Source organism: Nicotiana tabacum, chromosome 5 (genome assembly GCF_000715075.1).
Source record: "Nicotiana tabacum cultivar K326 chromosome 5, ASM71507v2, whole genome shotgun sequence".
Classification (NCBI taxonomy): domain Eukaryota; kingdom Viridiplantae; phylum Streptophyta; class Magnoliopsida; order Solanales; family Solanaceae; genus Nicotiana; species Nicotiana tabacum.
In genome coordinates this window covers 114,585,525-114,600,510 of record NC_134084.1, presented here as the reverse complement: position 1 = coordinate 114,600,510, position 14,986 = coordinate 114,585,525, and the positions used below count along the sequence as shown (strand labels likewise).

General features: G+C 35.2%; 1 protein-coding gene across 1 annotated transcript; it reads right to left on the bottom strand.

Moving 5' to 3' along the window:
- Positions 1–815: 815 nt before the first annotated feature.
- LOC107788380 (alpha-L-arabinofuranosidase 1) lies at positions 816–11,002 on the bottom strand. The gene is made up of 18 exons (XM_016610060.2): positions 10,702–11,002; positions 9,148–9,378; positions 8,592–8,646; positions 7,919–8,130; positions 6,968–7,089; positions 6,735–6,882; positions 6,128–6,197; positions 4,348–4,493; positions 4,137–4,182; positions 3,981–4,033; positions 3,435–3,579; positions 3,120–3,238; positions 2,943–3,014; positions 2,762–2,865; positions 2,161–2,217; positions 1,862–2,060; positions 1,405–1,551; positions 816–1,062 (listed from the first exon to the last, which is right to left on the bottom strand). The coding sequence occupies exons 2-18, from the start codon at positions 9,322–9,324 to the stop codon at positions 916–918; spliced, it is 2,019 nt and encodes a 672-aa protein (XP_016465546.2). The 5' UTR covers positions 9,325–9,378; positions 10,702–11,002; the 3' UTR covers positions 816–915.
- Between the last annotated feature and the right edge of the window lie 3,984 nt (positions 11,003–14,986).

Genomic DNA, 14,986 nt, shown 5'->3' with positions numbered 1-14,986 from the left:
TACTTTCTGTGTTTTATATTCTGCTATTATAACTGTTAGGTTATTGCATCTAGTCGACTAATTGAAAAACCAATCAACTAATAGAGATTGAGATTAAAAATATATAATTCCATTGTACTCGAAGAAACACATTTACTAAAGAGAACTCCCTTGCAACCCAAGAGGACTGGACTAGGATTCACATTGAATCCGAACCAGTATAAAATCCCGGTGTCTTGAATTCCTACACTTACTTTCTGTGTTTTATATTCTGCTATTATAACTGTTAGGTTATTGCATCTAGTCGACTAATTGAAAAACCAATCAACTAATAGAGATTGAGATTAAAAATATATAATTCACCCCCCCCCCCCCCCCCCGTACTTTCATAACATAAAAATAAACTAGTCGAAGTATGGGTAATATGATCACGGAAAGCTACAATTTCATGAATAAGATAATATATGGGCCAGCTTTACTTTGCTAAAGAAGGAAAAATTCACATCCAGTGTTTGCATCAAACCAAGTTAATTTAACGGGTACTTTATCTCTAAAATATAATCAAGGTGAGAAATATATTAATCAATCATAGCGAGAAAAAAGATCATAGTTACGCGTGACACTTATTAAAGCTTAAAGATTTCAGACTTGTAAAAAGTGGATCTATACGGTAATACATCTAAGAAACTATTTCTCCGAACGTACTCCTTCTGGAAGTACAGTCGCGAATTTAATTGTTTGATGTAATCATCGAGTATGAGTAAATTTATTCCCGGCGCTATTGTTTCACAAAGTAGACTTCTCTAAGAAGTTGAGCAAAGTGCCAGAGAACAACAAAAAGAAATATAGGAGATAGTATTAAGAAGTAACTGCATGAATATATATGAAATTGATATTATGGATTTATAACCACGCATTCATAAATGGTACATAGTCTTAGTATGAAGCTATAAGTGCAGAAGCAGGATCAACACTAGTGCTGATTGATTTTCTTAACAAGTCAAATGAAGTGAGGGAACGTGGAGACAGTACAACATCCATGCTCTCGCTAACTTTTTCAAGCATCGCTTTAACAGGTGATACCTGCTTAAATAGAAAAAACAAAATTTTAAGAAAAGCAACCACATAAACAAATTAAGGTTACAAATTGAAATAATAGTTTTAGCATGCTCCTCATACACTAACAGAGGTGACAGTTCTGTTAATTACCCTAAGTTCTAAATTAGCTATCGCCATAATTACAACATTTCTGTAGATATTGACGAGGCAAAGTAAGAAAGAAAAAAGTTCAGTTTAGCTGCTAATTGTGAAACAACTTACGCCAAACCAACAAATCTTGCCAGCAGATCCAGGAAATACTATATTCCGCGAAAGACCACGAACCTTTTTAGGATATTAAAGAATTAAATGAAAAGATGTTTGTACCTTATTAGGCTCTTTGAAGGAATTTTCATCCATCACATTGGTGGATGTTAATGTAGTTTTTATTGCTCCAGATGACTCTAAAGTGTTCTGATCCAATCCGCTGATAGAGATTTTAAGAGTAACGGCGGTGGTCCCAAAGTTCACAACCTGGGGAAAATATCTCAACGTATGAATAATGAACCTATTAAAGGTGGAGAACAGTGTGTAAATGCAAAATGGTCAGGACGATGGCGCATCTTAGGATTATGGAAATAAAATCTAACTTCCCTTTTGAAGAACCTGAACTATCATGTACTCACCATAAAACGACGCTAAATAGTTGTTAAGAGTGAATGTAGACCATTCAAAAGTCTTGAAGTGCTAATGATAACCAACAAAGAAGAAGCTATCGTACATAAGAAACTAGCCGACCTTAACCCTCAAAGAGTGATGAACCAAAACAAGAAAATATCCACACCTTTATTCTCAAATACTCGTTGTTATCAACTGAATTTCGCCAAGTGATGGCAGATGCTATAAGTGAATTTGAAGGATTAGCTTGAAGTGATGAACTCAGAAGAGTTGCACCGTTTGACTCTTTGAAGAAATGCTGCATCCAATAACTTGGGGTTCCATACATTTGTGAAGAAGTGAAGACAATTGCATCTGGGTTCCACCTACATGAAAGAACAATTTTGTTCGATAGAATACATTAAGATAATTTCTTTAAAAACAAAAAGGAGAGAGAGAAATAAGAGGAGAAGCAATCAGATATACCTCCTGTCATTGTCATTAACAAATAGGGGTGCATAACTTGCCATTTCAATTGCTTCGCTGAACAGAGGAAAATTTCAAGTAACATCAAAAAATGAGAACATAGAAAAGGGAAAAATATGGAATATCAATTAGTTGAAGGTGATTAGCATAGTCTATGCCTGACCTCTAAGATCAAAGTCATCCGGCATACAGTAAATAAAAGGTACCACATAGTACACCGTATGATGGACCGGCATAGATTAAAACATTTTCAAGGAAAAGCTAAAGGAAAGATCAGTTATTTTCGTATGAAAAAGAGAAGGGCGTTAATCAACGTAGACTTTGTTAAGTAAAATCACATATCACCCTTTCTATAAGTAATTCGTCAAAGTAAAAATCATATATCACCCTTTATCGTTGTAGGACTAAATGATCTCATTAATTGGTTGATCTAAGGTCTACACAGCAATACTGTTAGCTATTGGGGGTGAAAGCCATCCCTGCAAAATATTTCTGAATGTGGTCTGCCCCTCATAAGTTTTCTATAACGAGGAAACACTACATACACATGGGAAGCGTTAAAAAATTTAAATAGAAAATTAGACAAATATTACACAGGTACCTGTTCTTTTCTACCCCAATGAGGAAACCAGCTTCAGCCAATGCTGCCAAAAGACTACCTTTTCCAGCATCATTTCCGGTCACAGCATACTCACTTATAAAAGCCTGTTGAAATATATGTTATACGCAAGCATCACTTAGTAATTTAACTCACTAATCATAAAAAAGGAAGCTTTACCGACCTTTGGTCCACTGCGTCGTGTACTATCAAAATGGCGAGCATTAGAAAATACCGAACTTGCGCTGCTATAAATCTAACAATAGAAACATCACAAAGTTAAAGCTTGTGCAAAGACAAAACAAATCAAAGTTAACGCTTCAGATATACTGAAAGAGTCAGAAAAGCGTCAAGATCTTACATGAAAATCATATAAATCAGCTGGGTGATCCAGTGGACTGGAAGAACCATCACAGTTTGAGATTATCCTAATATCTGGGTACGCATCTTTGATGGCTGAATAGAACTTGAGGTAATTTCCTGTATCACAAGGAACAGAAATCACACACGAGAATCTTTTCCTCTTAGATAGGTACGCTGCGTTGACCTATGCAGAAAATTGTAAAAAATATGTGCGAGAAAGTTATGCGAAATATGAATCCTTTATGCTCTGTTAATAAGCTCCCTGTGAAACAACGGACACATATGATCTTCCAAATACGATAAGTATGCCTACCACGGTATTTTGACTTTCCACAATCCTCATTTCCAATCGCCACATATTTCAAATCAAAGGGCTCCGGATGTCCCATTTTGGCTCGCACAGAACCCCATGTTGAGGTAGGATCACCTCTTGCAAACTCAAGACCATCTAAGATTTCCTGGATAGACACAACATATATTCATATAAACATAATGTAGCATGGACTGAATGAAGATGAATTGTTGCTACAGAGCGGGAAGCAAGAGTGTTTCCACTGCTAATTTTACTTTCTTAACCAATTTATGCAACAATAAAAAATGATGTCTACTCTGTAAGTTGATTTCAAAATATTAATTACTTTGGTGATTGAATATGTAACACCATAAACCTATTAATGCACAAGCCTGCGAGTATTATAGCCATTAAAATGAAGCTTTTAGTGATGTGAGTTTTTAATCGCTAGGAATTCACAGCTGACAAACAAGAGAAAGGTTTACAACACTAGATAAAATCTATATAATATTTATTCTATTAAATCTCAGATCATATTTTGATGAGCTAAACATTCAAGAAACCTACTTGCACAAAAGGTAAAATAGCGGAAGTGTCAACTTCATCATGGTGGCTGACTCCTGAAAATTTAGAAGCATAAAAGGAAGAAGAATTAAATCAAGTAAACAAACGAAATTAACTAATAGACAAAGAATAGTGCATTTGAGGAAGTGGGGGGACTACCGTTGTTGAAAACCCACACCGGCCGTGCACCTAGGTCTTCGGCAAGCTGCAGAAAAGGGCTGGAGTTATTCACATTCAGAAGCATACGAATGTTTGCATCAAGTGTGTGCACGCGTGCTCTTTTCATTTTTATTCTGTTTTTATTTTGGTGTGTGTGTGTGTGGTTAGCATGCATGACCAGCCAAAATGGCCATAGAACATAGAATATTACCTGCAGGAACTCAAAATGGCCAAGCCCATCATCAGTCCAATAATTCCAAACATCACCAAAGTGCCCGGGCCTCTCTTCCCATTGCCCAATGGTTTCTTTCCACCTAAATGCATTTCTTAAATAGTCACCTTCAACAAAACATCCACCTAGAGACAGATAACATGAACGATTTATCAACATTGGATAATCTGATTATTTTAAGAAGCTCACATAGAAGATATGCAGATTGATAGGGGGACTTCACAGAGGTAAAATTAAGTCCTCTAAATGATGAGATCTTTTACTATATTTGTCCTATTCCTTTTTCCTAGCAAACACCGTATAAGCTAGTTGTTTAAAATTCTAAATGTGCTCGAATACAAATGATTAACAGATGAAAAGGAGAAATTGTCTGTTTCAAAGAAGTAAAGCAAAACAAGAAAAGAAAGTCCGAATTTCAACTAAATTTTTAAGTTAAGTTCCTTCAAGCTAAACCCTAGGGAAGGAAACATGTTACTATATGTTGAGAAATCATAAGTCGAAGTCTGATGGGAAATACTTGCATTAATTGGTCACGGATTTGGAAGTAAAAATATGGGATAAACGTTGAACAGTTTCTGATACTAATCCCACATCTAACAGTGTAAAAGCAACAACAAAAAAAAAAGATGTGATCAGAATAATGCCATTAATCAGATCAGACTTGGAAATTCCGAAGATCAGTCTTAGAATCAAAGATGTATTATCTCACTTAGTAGAATTGTTCTGTTACGGAATTTTCAGGTGATTTCATAAAGTATATCAAAAGAATCATACATGGAATTCAAAAACCAGAAATTGTAAATATTTACATGAGATATGCAGCTGGAATCATCCAATATTTAGAAGCCTCTGCTCAATTAAATGCTAGGTAGAATACTCCTTCATCAAGTGTCTAGGGAGGATGTTCACCTATACTACCCTTTAGTGATCTATCAATTCACCTAAATTCAATCTTTACAAGATAAATTTTCCTTTAATAGAAGTACATCACACGGTCTCTGTTTGAACGGAGTCTAAAGAAATGAAAAAATGATGTTACTGAAACTCCTGTGGGAAAAAATTACACTAATACATAAGACAGTTATATATGGGCTTCTTTTTTTTATCTCTAAGAAATCCTGCATAAAATTCTTTTTATTGTGCTTTCTGTTTACAATTTACTCATGAATAATTCCTCTCAACTAATATTTTACTTCCTCGTCAAGAAGGTGTTATGACCCAGAAGTTATTAACTAAATAAATTTATCTAGAGGAGTTCGATCTTGAATCAGAAGGGGAGGTTTAACTAAACACATAATCGAGGGCTCAGATCATTAGTTACTTATTGAAGCTCAAGGGAACAGATTCTGCCAGCTGGCGAGGAGTTTGTTATTTAACTAACAAACTCTGCAGAGACGAGCAACGAATACACGGTATTTCCTTTCTCTTACTTCCTCCCAAATTCTCTTCTTCCTGATTCCCTCCTCTAACCCAGTCCCTTCTCTCTTCTGCAGGTCTAGAGTTCAGTCATGGAGATTTACTGTTTCATTTAGTTTTCCAATCCTCTTTTCCTTAGCTTGTAGTTCAGTTCTGCTTTTATTTCAATATAACAAAAAATTGTCCCAATTCCTTTTCGCATTCGTTCATTTCCAGATTAATTTGGTTAGACTGTGACAGAAGGGCTCATGTAAAAAAAAATTATAAATAAGTAGCAGGTATAAAATACTAATAACTGTAATTCCCAGTCCATCAGCATGGAACAAGCTGAAATGGAGAATACCTGGAAATCTAATGAATGCTGGTTTCAAATCTTTAAGCATTCCAAAAAGATCTTTCCTGAAGCCATGGCCCTGTGCCAAGAAAATTGCCACAAACCATATTTATCATACAAATACAACCAATGTCCTACAAAAATGAAAAATATGAAAGAAAAATAATCGAAGACAATGTCATACTCATCGAAAGGATTGTTGAATATTTACAGCCAAATAATGAGCAAAAACCAGTTGCAATAATTTGTGAATTTATCTTCATTGACAAATTATACACATTATTAGTTAACAATGCCTACATGGTCAACAAGTTTTAATTTTTCCCAAATGTAAAACCTAATAATATCCTCTGAAGAATTGACAGAGGATTCATGTATAGGCGACCCAATTTATTTGGATAAACGTTAGTTTACTGATTGATATAAACCTAATGATATCGGAACAGAACTGAAGCTGGTTACACATCCTGTATACAATAAACAAGAAAAGAATCCCCTTTAGGAGTTTTTTGGTTCAGAAATATGTCATTAACTCAGCCAGCTGCATTAAAGCCAATCTCCTTGATTAATTTTGAGCCTTCTCTGAATAGCTATAAGAAAGTTCTCAGCTACATACCTTATATGTGTCCGTAGGCATCAATGACACTTGATCAAACCATATAACACCTTTTGTAGTTGATCTCAATTCGAGTCTCGAATTGGGATTTGTTCCTTTTGCTTCTAACAGGATTTCCACTTTTGTCCAACTTGAAACATCGGCAGCTCTGCAAGAACATGTTGAATGAATTGTGTGCAAGAACCGCACTTTGTAAAAACATGGAAAACAAAGGTAACTAGACATATACTTACACTATGTTGGAAGTAGCCAACTTTTGCAATCCATTTGAACCAGTTAAAGCAACAGATACATTGATTGATTCTTGTGAACGAACATAAAGCACTAGTTTGTAACTCTTTCCCTGCTCAATATTCTGCAGGAAAGCAAAAAATGAGGACAATAAATACAGAACATGCACCAAAAAATACTTAAAGAAAGCAACACCTAGATCGGCATCTTAGTTTATAGTAATAAAATTCTGATTGAAATGTAAGTGAAGACTTGATGATACAAATGAAGGAAATCCATGTCACTTACCAAGCCCATAGTACGTATTGTCCGCCTTGGCCCAACAAGCCTCACGGATTTGTCCATTATTGGATTATGCCATATCGAGCCCAAAAGCGTGCGTACCATTTAAACTTATATACTATCTTATATAGAACTTCACTTATATAGCGCGCGCATGTTCACATACTCTTGGTCTCCATGTGGCATAGTGCAACAAAGAACAAATATGTAAGGTTTGATGGGACAAAGCGGATAATACGTATCATGGGCTTGGGCTGTGACAAATATGGTACCGACGCCTAATTCCGACAGTACAATGGTAGGGCAAAACTCAATGAAGACGTTGAGTCCCTACAAGGGTGTATGGTCACGCCCATGAAGGAGGACACGTCAAAAAGAAGAATTGGCAGGCTTCTGAAGAAAGAGTGCATATGATACCTTCGGCAAATCCCACATCAAAAAGAAAGAGGAAATGAAGTATTATATAAGATAGAGTACAAATTCACATGGTAAGCGCTTTTCTCGGCTTGATGTGGCATAGTACAACAAGGGACAAATCCGTGAGGTTTCTTGGACTAAAGCGGACAATATGTGACATGAGCTTGGGATGTGACTATCCAATGTGCTTATACTATTGAGAGAGGAAGAGAGGAACGCATGAACAACGTTTCAGTCAAGCATGATAAACATACCATGCCCCAAAATCCAGGGTTGTAGATACCAACTCCTCCATCTGGACAGATATTGGTGCCTCTATGGTCACAGAGCACCTGCATGCGAAGTGCAATTTTGTTCCGGTCAAAGCATGATGAATGATCTGTTGAGACAATCACTGAGGACTCATCCCCGATGATAGACCAAGGATCAATATTCGAAGGTACATTTGGGCCTCCAGCTTCAAAACCTGAAAGTGATTTCAAGAAATTTAACACTTAAATAAAATAAATGTCAAGAATATATAGAAGGTAAAACTCTTATTGCATGATTAGAACAAGAAATTTCACATTAAGTGCCTTATTAGTATTTTGACTAAAATCTTCTTATCAGTCAAAAAGTAACCTCTTGGACACAGTAGCATGCTGAGTATAAAACTCTCCAAGTTAACAGTCAGGGAAAAGTAATAATGACAATCCAAGAGAAAATACAGCACAGAGTCGTGTAACAATTTACTCTAATTTTCTGCTTGAGCAACATAAACATAAATACTTCATCCTTTCCATCATAATTCCTGTCTGTCCTTTCTTTTCCTTTTTCTTTTTCAGTCCAAAGAAAGCCTTACTACTTACTCACTACGAAGCGAAGCATATATTATTTTATTTTTTTGGAGAATTTTCTTTTCTTAGGCAACCATAAAGTCAAGCTGACCTCTGTTGCTGACAAGCTCAGCCCACAATCCACCAGCTCCAGCATGATTGATCTCCTGAAATACAATGTTCCAGGTGTTATAAACTAAATAAATTGATATTATCTAATTTCATGGAAAATTAAGTCCAATTTATTTTAAAAACTTTTCCCCTTACGCCCACATAAAGAAGGCATGCATTATTCTCTTCCAGATATTTGGAAAATGTTGATGGTTCATAAGATGGACACTCTCAGGTTTCACATCATAGACAGGCGTAAGATAAAATTTCACTGTCATTTTTTATCCTATTTTCTTCTTTAGTTCAAAAACTGTTCAAACAGGAAATCTTTTCAAGAGTTGAGAATGGGGATTTTGGCTTGATGGAATGAACTAATCAAAATGTATTCTAGATGTGTTTTCAAGAAGCAGGATGTTCTGATTCTGAGTATCATATACATTAGAAGAGTTTGCATGAAAAAGAAAATGGCAAACAAAACACCTAATACATTTTATATATTAGAAAGTATACACTTCTCATTTGCAATACAGATTGAGAACCCAAATGACTAAACTCACCTCAAAGAATATACCAAAAAGAGTATCAGGTATTTTTCTTGCTGATGCTTCAGATGCATTCACAAACAATACTGCTGTCTGGTTTGCTTCAACCCCAGTAGCCGAACACTGACACAGGGCAGAGAGACCGCAGAAAAGTAAAAGCAGTACGTGATAAAGGGAATGCCTTGACTCCATCTCCGTCTCAGTCTATTCGCTGTTGCTGCTGTAGGCCTGTAGCCTATTTAAGCTCTGAGAAAGGTGCAAATGCAGTTAGAGTTTGATCATTAATGGAAGTATAAAGTTATCAAGTTGCTACCTTTTACAACAACCTAATGTCAGCATAAGACAGAACCGAAAAGATTATTGTCTGAATTAATAACAATAAGAGTCAGGTTTGTCGGATTTTTCTGCTTATACTAGCACGATAGTAACAGCAATCAAGGAATACAATTCAATACATAAAAGATAAGCCATAAAAAGGAGAAAATATTATTATGTCTATTAGCTCATACATTAGTTCCCAAAGTATCCAAGTTACTAGATAAGCTTTGTCAGATTAAAATGATAGAAGAACTGAAGAATGATAAAATGACCAATCCATAATACAAATGAAACTCATTAAGTTGAATTCATAAGGAGATGCTAGATATAATGGCTCAAAAGCCAAACTTATTGTGCTACACTAAATTATTGAGCTTAAGATCGGAAGCTATTGCCTTGATGCAAGGGAAAAAGTAGCAACCTTGTGATCAGGAGGTCACAAGCGGAGGCGGACACATGCTATAAAAAGAGGGGTCACCGGCACCCTTAAATTGGCAAAAATTTCATGTATAGATGTATATGTCTTTAGAAATAGTGATATATTAGTAGTGGGCACCCTATATACAAAGCAAATTTTGCTTGAATCCAAAAGTGCACCCACGGCCTTCAACTCCTGGGTCCGCCTCTGCTCACAGGTTTAAGTCATGAAATAATGTCTCTTCTAGGAAAGCAAGATAAGGCTTGTTTTTATATACTAAAATTTGATAATTGTAAATTCTATTTTATTTATGTTTTTTTATTATTTTTAAACAAAGGTTTGGATTGAGGGTTTTCCGTAAACAACCTCTTGTACCTTATTAAAGGCAGGGTCTGCATATAAGCTACCCTCCCCAGACCCCACTGGGTCACCCTGGGTCTGTTGTTGTTGTTGTAAACAAATGTTTGGATTATACAATATATATATCCAGATATTAATAAGATTAATCATCATCCAATAACAATGCATATACTATGGTATTTATTATTAACTGTACTACTATCCCTATATTATAATCCGTCGATGTATAACTTGTTGACCGAGAGAAAAACCCAACTTTTAATTTGCAGTCAAAACAAACAAGGGAACACAATTAATTTCCTTCACTCTCCTCCATTTCCCTTAATTGAACAAGAAGTTAATCAAGAAATGAATAGGATACAGTGATCAAAGAGGAAAACAGAATTGGAAAAACTCAAAAATTTAATTACTAATAGCAAGAAAGAAGAAAGACCAAATATGAGGAATTGATTAATATATCAAGATCTTTTCACCTGGAAATGAGCTGGCCCAGCAAATAAACTAGTGGGTTTTGCTGCTCTGACGTATTATAAGATTATACAGAGGAGAAGATGGATGAGGTTAGTTATAGAGTGAGCTCAGTGCTGCAAGTCTTGTTATAAATAATGACTCTGATATTTTTGTTATATATATATAGTTGAAGATGGTGGGAGAAAGAAAGAGAGTTTGTTTATTGCTTGAAGTAAAGCAAGAGATAATTTGTCTCTCTTTGCTTTCACGTATGCAGTTTGTTTTGTTTCCTTCAAGTGCTGGGGCTGGGCAGAGTAGTATCTTGGACCAATTCTTGAATACCGTTTTCTTATCCTCTTTTAGTGGCTGGCCCCACACTGATGTTTACTGGATAATAATTTTTTTTTTCCTGACAAAAGTTTTATTTTTTTTTCAAAAATATGTTTTTCCATAAAAAAAAAATATTTCCCACTCACAAAACTGTAATATTTTTTCAAGTAAAATACATGTCCAAACATAATTTCAACTTCCAAATATCATTTTTCAACTTAACTCCAAATAATATTTTTCTCAAAAATTACAATTTTTATATGATATTATGGATTCTACTTTTGAAATTACACTTAATTTATTGTTGTTGTTCCATTTTCTTTGGTCCGACTAAACGCAGTGAAGTCCCACTTTTAAAATAAAATATTTTCTACAAAAAATAATTTTCTTGTCAGATTTAAATTTAATATCTCTAATTAAGGATGAGGATATTTTTGACAAACTTTACGGTAGTGGATTATCTATTTGCAATAGAATAAAAGAGGTTATCAATTTGCTATTTCTTTTTTGTTTTAAGCCATTTAACCATTCAACATTCGCAGTGAAAGTCCACTTATTTGATTGATCTAACTTTGCGCCAGATAAATTGATGAAGAAAAAAAATGCTTCCTATCGAGAAGTTTTATATTAATTTCAAGACTTAGAACTTAGAACTTATAATAATTTAGAGAGAATAGATTTTATATCTCCCAACATACTCTTTGTCGTGATAGATTGTCTCTTTGTTGACACTACAAGTAAACTTGTATATTATTTGGAAGTTGAAACTACTCATATTTTTTTTTTTTAGTTTATGTCATACAAATAGTTTTTAGAAAGTAAATTTTAAAGGTGATGATATTAATATGACCTCTCTTTGTCCTTTTCTTTTTTTGTAAATATAAAAATTAGGGTAGAAATAGTATATAACAACAATATAAACAAGTAAACAACAAACAATTTTGAAATACAAAGTCCAATTCATACTTAAATGACCTCCACCAAATACCTAACATGTTGAAATTTTATCCATGTTTCTTATTTTTAAAAATTATCCATTTAGAATAAGTCATTGGGGCATCCCAAGTATTTTATGCATTCTAGGAACAACAGTAGGAGATAAATAAATAAAATGGGAAAACAGATAGTATGATGGTTAAGATTAGAACTTGAATGTAATTATTTAACTAGTAGCCATATTTTCTGCAGTTAGTTAGTTAGGATGTTAGTGCTAGTTTTGTAATTGGCTAGTTTTGTAAGTAGTTAGTTACATTATTAGTGTCAGTGAGTAGTTTGTATATATATGCATAGGGGCGCTACCATTTCCTAATTCAATTCAATGAGAATGTTTACTCTCATTACAAAAGATCTCGAACCTTCATCTCCTTTCTCTCTCTGAGCTTCATGGCACATAGCCATGGCGAATGAGCTTTATCTCAAACACTCTCTTCGATAATGCTCAATTTTGTCATGGTATCAGAGCAAGGCTTTATCTACTGAGGTAACTTGCGATCTCCAGTCTCGTTTTTCTCTTCAATTCACAATTGAAGTTTTAGGTCTTTCTCGAAATTGTCAATCATTTTTCTCTCTTGTGAAATCCTGTTCGAAATTGCATTTTTTTGCTGTGATCTGGTTTGATTGCAACAAGTCATAGCAACTTTAACTGTTCTCGAAGGTTTCTCTGTTGAATTCTCGTTTCCTATCTTCGATTCACGGTTTAAATCAATTGAGATTTGTAGTTTAAGTAATGGGTGGAGATACTGTAAACAAAGACACTTTAGATACTTCAAGTCCCCTATACATGCATCCGTCGGAAAGTGCAGGTTCTATATTAGTTCATGTACCTTTTGATGGCACAGAATATAAATCATGGAAGAGAGGTGTACTTAGATCCCTCTTAGTGAAGAATAAGGTTGGCTTCATAACAGGGAAGTGTCAGAAACTAGTAATCTGAGCAAGACAGAAGACTGATACAGTTTTTGATGGGATTAAATGAGGTGTATAATGTCGTAAGAGGGAGTATACTAATGATGAATCCTCTTCCAAGCATTGCACAAGACTTCTCTATCCTCATACAAGAAGAGAAGCAAATAGAAGTTAGGCCACACAATCAACAATTGGTAATTGAGTCTACATCATTGAATGTCAATGGCCCAGGAAATAACAGCTTTAGAACCAATTATAGTCAACACATGAGTACTTCCTCTGGGAACAACAGCTATGGAAGAGGTTATATGGGAAATAGGCCTAGGCCATTTTGTGATTTCTACAAGAGACCAGGGCGCACCAAGGACAAGTATTATAAAATTCATGGTTATCCACAAAACATGAAGTACAACAATGGTAATAGGGGAAGAAAAATGTCAGCAAATGTATTTGACACATCTGACAATGTAGCAACCTTGACAGATAAAGGGGAAACTCTCAGGAGCAAGGTAGAACCATGCAGCAACTAACCAAGGAACAATATGGACAACTGCTAAGCATATTGGAAAGCTTCAAGTGTGGAAATAATGGAGACAACTCAGGAAACATCAACATGACTGGTGGTGCTGTTAACTTTGCAGGTATGACTGCTTGTAACACTTTTGTTGATCCCAGTACACAGTCTTATGAAAGTTTTAAAGAGAATACTGATTCCTGGATCCTTGACTCAGGAGCCACTAACCATATGACTTACAACAAGGCCTCCTTGAGTAACATCAAAACTCTTGTTTATCCTTTCCTAGTTTCTTTGCCAAATGGATATAAAGTAAAAGTAACAATAGTTGGAGATGTCATTCTCAGTCCTCAATTTACCCTAAAAAGAGTCTTATATGTATCTAGTTTCAAGTTCAATCTGATCTTTGTTCACTCATTGACAGCTTAACTTGATTGCACCATCATATTCACTAAGTTTTCACGTATCCTTCTACAGGGCCTTTCACTGAGGAGGCCTCTGGAGATTGGTAAAGTTAGAGACAGCCTCTACCTTCACTATTCAAATTCAAGAAAGAACAGTTCTTCTATCATACCACTCACACACAGATCTGTACCTAGTGCATCCACCTCAGATAGTCATAGTATTAATAATGTACATTGTCAGCACCATCTTTGTAATTTTGTACCTAGTGCATCCATTCCTTCTCATGTTTGTGATAATAAAAGTGTACGAGTTCCTTTGAATTCCAATAGAACTTCTTCTGACAAAATAGATTCAGTGAGCAGTACATGTAGACCTGGTGACAATCATGTAGATCTCTTGTGGCATAAAAGGCTAGGCCATGTACATTTTATCAAGATGAAGGGTATCAATTCCATACCTATAGCCTTTACAAGCAAACAACCTTTTATGTGTTCTATTTGTCCTATGGCCAGACAGAATAGATATCCATTCCCATAAAGAACCACTTCCACCACCAAAGTATTTGAACTCATCCATGTGGATATGTGGGGCCCTTATCATGCACCAACTCATGACAATCACAGATATTTCATCACCCTAGTTGATGACTATAGCATATGTACTTGGACACATCTCTTGACTAGTAAAAGCAATGCCCGACATGTCATAAAAGCTTTCTGTGCAATGGTCCAAAACCATTTCAATGCCTCAATAAAGACTATCAGAACTGACAATGGTCTGGAGTTTGTGAATACTGAAACAACCATGATTTTCCAAGCCAAAGGGATCTTACACCAGAAAACTTGTCCTTATAGCCCTCAACAGAATGGTATAGTCGAAAAAAACATAAGTACCTCCTTGAAACTGCAAGGACATTGTTGTACCAGTCTAAACTACCTATAAGATACTAGGGGGAGTGCATCCTAACTTCTACCTAACTGATCAATAGATTGTCATCCTCATCCCTCAAAAGGAAATGTCATTTTGAGATTTTATACAAGAAGAAACCAAACTATTCACACCTTAGGAGTTTTGAATGTTTATGCTTTCCTACAAACTTAAAACCTCACAAAGATAAATTTGAACCAAGATCAACTCCACATATTTTCATAATA